General features: G+C 50.2%; 1 protein-coding gene and 1 long non-coding RNA gene across 6 annotated transcripts; one reads left to right on the plus strand and one right to left on the minus strand.

The window, feature by feature from the left end:
• The first annotated feature begins 43 nt into the window (after nucleotides 1-43).
• Crtc2 (CREB regulated transcription coactivator 2) lies at nucleotides 44-9,965 on the plus strand. Of its 5 annotated transcripts, none has more exons than XR_013109924.1 (14): nucleotides 44-332; nucleotides 2,880-2,981; nucleotides 3,058-3,172; nucleotides 4,254-4,317; nucleotides 4,973-5,041; nucleotides 5,203-5,306; nucleotides 5,396-5,425; nucleotides 5,584-5,648; nucleotides 5,771-5,820; nucleotides 5,941-6,185; nucleotides 6,519-6,925; nucleotides 8,286-8,549; nucleotides 8,743-8,809; nucleotides 9,000-9,140. XR_013109924.1 is itself a non-coding variant. In XM_076932811.1 (14 exons), the coding sequence occupies exons 1-14, from the start codon at nucleotides 180-182 to the stop codon at nucleotides 9,529-9,531; spliced, it is 2,061 nt and encodes a 686-aa protein (XP_076788926.1). In that variant the 5' UTR covers nucleotides 44-179; the 3' UTR covers nucleotides 9,532-9,965. The 5 variants fall into 5 exon arrangements, 4 of the variants coding, with proteins under 4 accessions (XP_076788926.1, XP_076788925.1, XP_076788928.1 ...); XM_076932811.1 differs by lacking the exon at nucleotides 8,743-8,809 and adding an exon at nucleotides 9,326-9,965 and having other exon boundaries at nucleotides 9,000-9,186; XM_076932810.1 differs by lacking the exon at nucleotides 8,743-8,809 and adding an exon at nucleotides 9,311-9,965 and having other exon boundaries at nucleotides 45-332; nucleotides 9,000-9,186.
• Nucleotides 5,325-9,329, minus strand: LOC143442037 (uncharacterized). The gene is made up of 2 exons (XR_013109925.1): nucleotides 9,185-9,329; nucleotides 5,325-5,838 (listed from the first exon to the last, which is right to left on the minus strand). It is a non-coding gene; the product is annotated as an uncharacterized LOC143442037 (long non-coding RNA).
• Nucleotides 9,966-10,327: the final 362 nt, after the last annotated feature.

The following is a 10,327-nucleotide window of genomic DNA, read 5'->3' on the forward strand; positions in this document are numbered from 1 at the left end:
CCCGTAAACAAACTACATGTCCCAGTAGGCTGTGCGTCCCGAGTCAGGACTAGGCAGGGGACGAGCCGCCGGGCTCGCGGAGGCGGCGGCGGCTGCTAAGGCTGAAGGAGCCGGGCCGGGCCCGCGGCGGGGGCCGTGGCTGGAACTGGGAAGGTGGCGGGGAGGGACGCGGGGGTAAGATGGCGACGTCAGGGGCGAACGGGCCGGGTTCCGCCACAGCCTCAGCGTCCAATCCACGCAAGTTTAGTGAGAAGATCGCGCTTCAGAAGCAGCGTCAGGCGGAGGAGACGGCGGCCTTCGAAGAGGTGATGATGGATATCGGCTCCACACGGGTAAGGGGTCATGCCTGGGAGCCTGATCACTGAGGAGCGGTCGCGGAGCGGAGAGGCGGGGCGGGGGCGGGAGCCGCAGGGCAGGAGGCGGAACACTGCTGGGACAGCGGGCGCCGCCGTCTGGGTGGCGTGGGGTGAGGGCCCAGGGTTTAGTTAGACGAATTTTGCCGGGAAGAGGTGAACACACTGGAGAGGTTGGGGGAGTAGTAAAGACTGGGTTGGAGTTATTTACGTATGAGCAGGGGTCGCAGGAGGAGATGGGCCACCAAAGTCCATTGCCCAGCAGGGAATGGCCCTTGTCTATCCCTGGCCGAGTCCTTTCAGGTACTCCACTGAAGCATCCTCAATCTTGGCTTATGTATTGGGAGCATAGTTTGCTTGTCCCTAATCTGACCCTTTCTGAGTTTGTGATCACCAGACTAGTGCCTGTGCTCTTACGGGACACCAGGTTCCAAGGGGAAAGGGCCCCTCGAGTGGTTTGATCAGGCTGTGCTGGGTATATTGGGACAGGAAGTCCCCTCCTGTGTCCCGTCCCTTTGCTTCCTTTTTCAAATATTTCGTGTGGTTTCCTGACTTGAGTCAAGGTGAAGACCATTGCTTACAGTATGGCTCTTGGTGTATGGCTCTGGGTGCCCGGGAGGAAAGGTAGAGCTTTGAAATCACCAAATTGGGTTAAAGGATCACCTATCCTTTGACTGAGGATGTGCTGAACTTTCTAGGGAGGTGGTGCTACCTGTGGGTCAGTGTCTGGAATGCTTTCTAGAGTCCTCTATGTGTGGGAAATATTCATTCCTAGGAAGTTCCACAAAGAATTTTCAGGCCTCTGACGTTGTTTTTGAAAGCACATCCCCAACCCCTGCCTTGGACTCTTGCTTCCCAGGGCAAGTTGTGAGGGAATTGGGGTGAACACTCAAGAGTTTGCAGGTAAGCAGCCCCAATTTAGGGACACAATTATTTTTAAAACACCAAGTGAGGGATATTGCAGTATATTTCATGATAAAGAGCTAGAAGGAATCTAAGGGGGGTGATGGAGCATAATTACCATATGTCAAAGCTCTGTAGTTCTATATATGACTGACTGATTGTATTTATGTGTATATCTACTCATATCTACTTTTTGAGTCCTGTGTGTGTTTCCCCTTTGATTTTCTAGAGACCACATGCTTTAGTTTGTAAGAGTTCAAGATAAATAAACAGAGACGCAAATCTGGGGCATTGTGTGTGTGTGGTGTGTGTGTGTGTGTGTGTGTGTGTGTGTGTGTGTGTGTGTAACCTACTCTTAACCACTATGAGGACCACTATTGACTGCTCCCTTTAAGAGCTTTTGATTATGGTGGGGGTAGAGTCAAGAAGATGGGAGAGAGGTTTATTTCCAGTGGAGTGCTTGAGGCTGTGCACTCTGGACCAGAGTTAGTGTATGCAGGCTGGCGCTTCTATCTTTGTGGCGCTTTGGTAGCACTTTTCTACCTACTTTTCTTTTGCTGATTAACTTCTCTGCTACATGGCAAATAATAGTGAACATACATGGCCAGAGCCTAGAGATACAAGAATCTTGAGCGTGGAGTGAAAGGCTTACTTTTCTACCTAGCTAACTGGGAGGGTGTGCTAGAGGCAGACACAGTCATGGTGGCATATACCACTGAGGACTTGGAGAGTCTATCCATTAAGCCTAGAGATCAGCATCACCCACTGGCATCACTGAGCTGATCTGGAATAGAAGACTAGTTCTGATCAGTTCTGAGCTTTCAGAATCTACTCTTCCTTGATTACTCTCCTCCTTTCCATGCCCTTATCCCAGCTCTATTTATTTGGCTGCAGGCAGTGTCTGAGCCTTGGAAGTAGCTACTTATTTCTCATACAGACATACATGTGATATATAGAGAGACTAAAACTATGGCCAACTGAGGGTTATTTTGTCTCACTTCTTTAGCAGACATCTCTATGAACTGGCAGGAGGTGCCCTTGCCCAAGTTGGCATAGGCTACTGTGCCCTCTCCCTCCTCTACTAATTCAGTCATCGTAGCATCCAGTAGAAGAATACTTGGGTTGGTTACTTCTCTTTTAGCAGAACCATCATCATCACTTTTGGGGTTAAGTTTGGGATGTGCAGACTCTGTAGCAGCCTTGTTCTAAAGCTGGAAATAAAGCAGATCGCAGAAACGTAAGGTCTTACAAGTGTGAAAGAAAGAAACTGGCAATAATAAATCTTTCTCATCGACTCCTGTCTTCTAATCAATCTTGGATATGTCTGAAAATGAAGGCTGAAGGTACTTAATAGGCCACCATCTGTGACTTGCCTCAGTGGGGATACTAAGAGACAGAGACAGGCCTTGCCCAGCAGGGTTTTCAGGCAGTAGGAGCTCATTGATCAGGAAGCTGCAGAAAGGCTGGGGTGGGTTGTTTGTACCAGGTCTCGCTTTTCTGCATCACTGCCTTTTTACTGGCAGATATCTTAGGAAGCAGTAGTGTATTCTGGTGGCAGAGATGGCCAAAGGGAACAGTACTTACAACCTTCCTTGACTTGCCCGTTTGTCTCTTTTATCTCAGTTACAGGCCCAAAAACTGCGACTGGCTTATACAAGGAGCTCCCATTATGGTGGTTCTCTGCCCAATGTTAACCAGATTGGCTGTGGCCTGGCTGAGTTCCAGGTGAGTGGACACCAGCCAAGGAGGAGTGTAGGCGCTCAGGCTCCTTCCCCTGCTGAGTCACCTGTCCTTTTGGCAGAGCCCCCTTCATTCACCTTTGGATTCATCTCGGAGCACTCGGCACCATGGGTTGGTGGAACGGGTACAACGAGATCCCCGCAGAATGGTGTCCCCACTCCGCAGATACCCCCGCCACATATCCTTCAAGAGTGACTTAAGGGCAAAGGAATGATAAGAAGGGGTTCTTTAGAGACTCACTGAGGGAAGGAGCTGTCTCCTTTATATGCTTGGGTTCTTCTTTCTCCAGTTCTTTTACCCAATCTTGAAAAGTGACCATGACCATCGACAGGAGTCGATGACATATGTGTGTCAGCACACAGACTCTTGTGATGGACAGCTGGTGTTTCTGTGGCTGTGCCCTCCTTAGTGCTGGTCCTGGCTGCCCTTACTTCCACTCACTTGATTGTAAAGCAGGGCTCCCTGTTACCTGGGAAGGAGATTCAGTCCCTTCTCTCATTCTGTTGTGAACTTTCATTCCTAGAGATTCTACCATATTTGTCTCCCTAACCCTACTCAGGCATTTGCCTAGTTTGTTCCGGCTCTGCTAAGCTTGGCCTGATATTTTTTCCTGATTTGTTTGTTTGTTTTGTTTATTTGACTTTCTGAGCATCTCTCTGTGTAGTCCTGGTTATCCTGGAGTTTGGCCAGGCTGGCCTATGTAGACCAGGTACATATCCTCCTGCCTCTCCTTCCTGAGTGCTAAGATTAAAGGGGTGTGCCAGGCCTGTTTGTTTGTTTGGTTGGTTGGTTGGTTGGTTTTGTTTTGAGATGGTTTCATTCTGCAGTCTGGGATTTTCTGAAACTTGACAGATAAATCAGGTAGGGTTCAAACTTTTGGTGACCTCCTTGGCTCAGCCTTGTAAGTACTGGGATGACAAGTGTGGTCCACCTGTTTTTATTCCATTTTGTTGTTTGCTAATTTTTGTGGTCCAGGGCCTAAGAAATTAGGTGGCCTTCATTGAGATATAACAATGGTTTCTCTTCTTGCCTTCTGTTCTTGTGCTTGTATGGTGTGTGTGTGTGTGCGTGTGTGTGTTTGTGTGTGTGTGTACGTATGTGTGTGTGTGTGTGTGTGCGCGTGCGTGCGCACGCCACATAGCGTCTCGCTTTGTTGGGATTACAGCAATGAGCCACTATATGTGACTTGTATTACTACACGTTGTCTCTCTTATTCTCTCATCTGTTCTCTACTTTTTCCCTTAACTACAGCTATTTACATTGACAGTTCTCCCTATAGCCCTGCCTACTTATCTCCTCCCCCAGAGTCTGGCTGGCGAAGGTGAGTCCATAGCAGGTAGAATTTCTCACCCATTCAGTCTCTGACATGTTCTAGAGGGGCTGAGGTGGGCTAGGTGCTAGGCTAAGGTATCAAAAGTACCTCCTCTTGTAAGGGCCAAGCCGGGAGGGTGGGGCAGCTGGGTAGGTGGTCAGAGTCCAGTCTTGGCCATGTTGACACGAGTGGCCAAGCCTCCTAATCCAGCTAGCAGAACCAATGGAATTGTAGCCAAGCTGGGGTGTGTGTAAGTGGGGGAAGGGGGGGAGGGAGGAGTGGCAGGGTGGCAGGTGAAAATGGCTCCTTTTTCATAGTAGTGAATGCCAGGTATAATGCTGTAACCCTGTCAGGTCTTTGAGCCCCTCCTTTCTCCAGCTCAGCTCCAATATTTGTGTCCAGAAAACTTGGTAGGCTTTAGCATTTCCACTCAGCTTGTGTTGGCATAGAGGAGTTTCTGCATCCAGATCTCTTAGATTGAACGGGGGTGGGGGGGTGGGGGGGGACACTCGTGGATCAAGGGCATCAGAAGACCAGAAATGAGGCATGATACTAGATACCAAGGCCTTTTTGTATCCACCTGGCTGCCGAACATTTTCCCACCCCCATGCCTTCCTCGTCCATTGCAAGCACCTTCTTCCTCCTCATAACTTTTCTGTCCTAGGATGATGCCCTGGGGCAACCTCCCAGCTGAGAAGGGGCAGTTGTTTAGACTGCCATCTGCACTTAACAGGTGATGGTCCTTGACTTCTTTAGTCTACATCTCTTTCCTGTACTTTCTGGGGGCCTACTCTACTTCATCCCCTTTTCTAGACCAGTTTGAATATCCCACTGCTGGGCAATGTTTGGTACCTGGAAGACTATTACTGCTACTCATTTCTGTTTCTCCAACAGGACAAGCTCCGACTCTGCTCTTCACACAAGTGTGATGAACCCTAACCCCCAAGACACTTATCCAGGTCCCACACCTCCCAGTGTCCTGCCCAGCCGCCGAGGAGGTAGGTGGTCCTAGGGAGTAACTGTAAAGCTTTTTACTGAAGCAAAAAATAAGTAGGCACTGCAGCCGCCACTGTTGCATCCCATGCAGGTTTCCTGGATGGTGAGATGGATGCTAAAGGTATGTGTTTTTTTACCAACTATGGGTAAATGAATGCCAAATGTCTGGGACTTTGTATGGGGTCAGGGAACAGTCTTCCCTCTTGGCTGCCTTTGCTTCTTGTCCTGCCTTCCTGGATCTTTCTCCAGCTTTCCTCTCACCAGTCTTTCTCTTTCAAGTCCCTGCTATTGAGGAGAACTTGGTAGATGACAAGCATTTGCTGAAACCTTGGGATGCTAAGAAGGTAGGTGAGGGCCACCGGGTATCTTCCACTGTTCCTCTGCTCTCCTCTTTCCCTGGGACAGCCCTTCCAGGGTTCCCACTGAGATCTGTCCTCATTTCTAATCCTCTTCCTTCTCTTCTCAGCTGTCCTCATCTTCCTCTCGACCTCGATCCTGTGAAGTCCCTGGAATCAAGTAAGGAGCCCTGTAAAGCTGGAGTGAGATAGAGGGAAGGAAGGAAAGAGATATGAAAGACGGATTTCTGCTCTTCTCTGACCACTTTCTCTTTACCTGTCTTTCCTCTGTCCTCCCTAGCATCTTTCCATCTCCTGACCAGCCTGCTAATGTGCCTGTCCTCCCACCTGCCATGAACACAGGGGGCTCCCTACCTGACCTCACCAACCTACACTTCCCCCCTCCACTGCCCACGCCCCTGGACCCTGAAGAGACAGTCTATCCCAGCCTGAGTGGGGGCAACAGTACCACCAATTTGACCCACACTATGACCCATTTGGGCATCAGTGGAGGTCTGGGTTTGGGCCCCAGCTATGATGTACCAGGTGAGTGGCTACCTTGTCCTGGTCATGTGACCACAAAGTATTGTGTGGCTAGAAGGGTGAAGGGAACAGATGCTTGATCTGGGATCCTGTGATGGCCCAACAACCTGTACCTCTTCTCTCTTCTCACCAAGCAAGAATGAGTAGGTGTGGCTTTTCCTAGAAAAAAAGATGGGCAATAACCCCCAAATGGGTAGTGCTGATCTCATGGTCAGGGACAGAATAGGGAGGACCTTGTGTTGCCATGATCTCATCACTGCTACCCATTCTGGTCAGAAAGGGGCTGAGTTCCCATCAGTAATGTTGGCATCTCTGGTTTTTTGTCTGTGTCTGCAGGACTTCATTCACCTCTTAGCCACCCATCCCTGCAGTCCTCCCTAAGCAATCCCAACCTCCAGGCTTCCCTAAGCAGTCCTCAACCCCAGCTCCAGGGCTCCCATAGTCACCCATCACTGCCTGCCTCCTCCTTGGCCCACCATGCACTGCCCACCACCTCCCTGGGCCACCCGTCACTTAGTGCCCCAGCCCTTTCCTCCTCCTCTTCCTCTTCCTCCACTTCATCTCCTGTCCTAAGTGCCCCCCCTTACCCAGCTTCTACTCCTGGGGCCTCTCCCCGCCACCGTCGTGTGCCCCTCAGCCCCCTGAGCTTGCCCGCGGGCCCAGCCGACGCCAGAAGGTCCCAACAGCAGCTGCCCAAACAGTTTTCGCCAACAATGTCACCCACCTTGTCTTCCATCACTCAGGTATGCGTGGCTACCTTCCCTACATGTCTCCCTTCTTCTCCTTCCTGTGCCTGCCCCTGTCTCATCCATTCCCTTCCATTCCTCTGTCCTGTCACAACCCATCTTGTATCGATCTATCTTTCCCCTCTTTGCTTAAAAGTACAAGCTCTGCCATTAAACCTTTGGGTTTCACATCATAGTTCTGCCTCTTGATACTTGGCTTTGTTCACAAGTTATTGAACTTCTATGAGCTTCAGCAGTCTCATATAGAAAGCAGGGATGGTTTTGTGAGCATCAGATACAGTAACACACACTAAGTATTTAGCGTCTTGCCTAGCACAGACACCAGTGTAGCTTATCCTTTGGCCTTTCTTTGTTCTTACACTTCCTTTGCCAGTTCACCTCATCCCCCATCACTTCTGTTCTGTCTCATCCCTCTCCTATTTCCCCTTCTTTACTAGAACTCGTAGAGCCCAAGAGTTTCAGACCACAGAGCCCAGTCCTTTCACACTGTATAAATGAAAAACCTGGTGCCTGAACTGAAAGTAATTTCCCAACATTTACGAAAATGGTGGAGATAGTGTCTCATGGAGTTCATCTGGCCTTGAACTCAGTATATAGTTGAGGCTGACCTGGAACATCTGATCCTTGCTGCTTCTGCCTCCTAAGAGCTTAGATTACAGGCATGAGCTACTATGCCCAGCTTTCTTTTCTTTTTTCAGACTTGCCCCTGTGTTAAAGTAAATCTTTCCCTGTTTTTCCATCATCCTAATCCTTTCCTCCTCTCCAACATCCTCTGCCCTACTCCATTGCTGTTTCCTGGGTGTATGTTCTGTGTTCCATCTGTACCCTGTCCTGTAGGGAAGACATGCCAGTGAGGGCAGTTCGCCTTCCACATCTCTACTTCTTCCTCTCCTTCCCTCTGGCCTGTGAAGCCCCTTCAGGGCTTCAGAATAGCAGTGATCATCCACACTGTGGCATAACTGTCAGTCTCTTGTGAGCTGTCACAAGTAGCCAGTTACTGACAGCCAGGCACTGGGGTTTAGGAACAGTCACTGGATTTAAGAGTTAACCGTGTGCTAGCCTCACTGAGCACTTACATTTAGACAGGTAGTTTGTGTAATTTCCAACAACCCCAGAGGCGTGCGTGGAGGCATAGGGTGTTGTTGGTTTTGGGGGAGAGTGGGGAGACAGCTCCCACTCTGAGCCAAGCAGAGGCAGTGTCCTTGCGTCCTGAGTGCTGAGGTTACAGGTGTTGCACCGGTGCCTCTGGCTTGGAGCATTGCTATGTTCATACTGAAGACAGGTGCGGTTTACAAGGTGGGGAACTCTAAGAGTTCTTTTGGGGGATCACACTAAAGAATAATTTTCCCCTTTACAGGGCGTCCCCTTGGATACCAGTAAACTGCCTACTGACCAGCGATTGCCCCCATACCCATATAGCCCCCCAAGTCTAGTTATACCCACCCATCCACCCACCCCAAAGTCTCTACAGCAGTTGCCCTCTCAGGCCTGCGTAGTGCAGCCCTCAGGTGGACAGCCTCCAGGCAGGCAGCCACATTATGGGGCACTGTACCCACCTGGGTCCAGTGGACATGGGCAACAGCCTTACCACCGCCCAATAAATGACTTCAGTTTTGGGAATGTGAGTATGCAAACTCATAGCTCTGAAATGGGAGGGGTTGAGGGTGGATCAGGTACCTGAGTGGTCACTGGTACACTGAATTGGGAGATACGGGTGGGACCTCTTTTTTCCCCCAGGTAATATAGCACTGCCAGCTTGGGGCTCCTGTCTTCCTGTGTTTGACCCCTACTCCTGCCCCTCTGTTTCTGCTCAGCTTGCTCTTTGATGACTCCTGCCTTGACCCGTTCTCTTCCTGGCATGCACATGCTCTGGCCCAGCAGGTACGGTGCCCACACTTACTTCGGGCCCCGTGCTCGCTTCTGTTGCTCTGCTTGCTATCACCTCCCTCTGTCTTTGCCTCTCTTCCTGGGGTGGATGGGGCTTGCTAGGCAAAGGGGACATATCAGCAGAGCTAGGCAGGACACCCTGTTCTGAAGCCCACTTCCTGAAGGTCTGTCTATATGTCCCTAGCTGGAGCAATTCAACATGGAGAACCCATCAACCAGCCTGGTGCTGGATCCCCCTGCCTTTTCTGAAGGTCCTGGATTTTTAGGGAGTGAGGGATCAATGAGTGGCCCCCAGGACCCTCATGTCCTCAACCACCAGAACTTGACCCACTGTTCCCGCCATGGCTCAGGACCTAATATCATACTCACAGGTAAGGGAATGTGGGTGCTGGTGGAGATTGGCAGGAAGAGTCGACAGCTTCACTCATTGAATAGGAGATTGAGGAGTTTGGAGGGGTGTGGCCTGGGATCCTTACCCACTTCTTCTACACACAGGAGACTCTTCCCCAGGTTTCTCTAAGGAGATTGCAGCAGCCCTGGCTGGAGTACCTGGCTTTGAGGTGTCAGCATCTGGGTTGGAGCTGGGACTGGGGCTGGAAGATGATTTGCGCATGGAGCCACTGGGCCTGGAAGGACTAACCATGCTGAGTGACCCCTGTGCCCTGCTGCCTGACCCTGCTGTGGAGGATTCATTCCGTAGTGATCGGCTACAGTGAGGGGACCTTACTGCCGTCCGTCCTTCTTCATGGCCCTGTCCCATCACTGTCTTTTCATCCCTTCCCCCTGGCCAGTAGAGGCTACTCTCTGCCCCTAGATCCTTTTTCTAATATGAATGAAGGATCCTAAAACTAAGGAAAGGGAAGGGGCTTGGCCAGGTGACCCCAGAATGTTGTACATCTGGTGGGCTTGGGGCAGTTCAAGGGAGGGCCTAAAAGCACTTGTAACTTTGAAAATCGTCTGTCAGGAGGTCAGAGCCTGTTGGAAAGCAAGGTGTAGAGGGGAATCTTGGAGAGAGGGCTTGTCCAGAAAAGGGTGGGCATTACCAGCCCCTCCCTATTTCTCTTCCCCTTGCAATGGAAGAGAGAGCCAGAGTGGATATTATTTTTTATTAAATATATTATATGTTAATAAAAAATCCTATTAAACCTTTTGTGTGCTTGACTGTTTGGTACATGGCTGGGGACCTAAGGAGGTTTGATGCCATAGGTCCTTTTGTGTTGCATGTTTTTTGAGGCGGGATTTCTCTTATGTAGTCCAGGCTACCTAGAAGTCATACATACATGACTTCTAGCACCTCGGTTTCCTTAGTGCTATGACTATAGGTGTGTGTTCAACCGTTCAGAACTTTTGGGCTTGTGCAGGAGCTCAATCCTCAAATTTAGGCCCCAAACTGGACATATCCTAGAGCCAATATAGACTTCACCGAGGGCAGCAGGAAGTCACCTTATGTGCCTTCGTGTTTGTCTAAGGCTCTGCTGCAGCATCAAGGGATGGGGCACCCTGACTGGCCAG

Source organism: Arvicanthis niloticus, chromosome 4 (assembly GCF_011762505.2).
Source record: "Arvicanthis niloticus isolate mArvNil1 chromosome 4, mArvNil1.pat.X, whole genome shotgun sequence".
Classification (NCBI taxonomy): Eukaryota; Metazoa; Chordata; class Mammalia; order Rodentia; family Muridae; genus Arvicanthis; species Arvicanthis niloticus.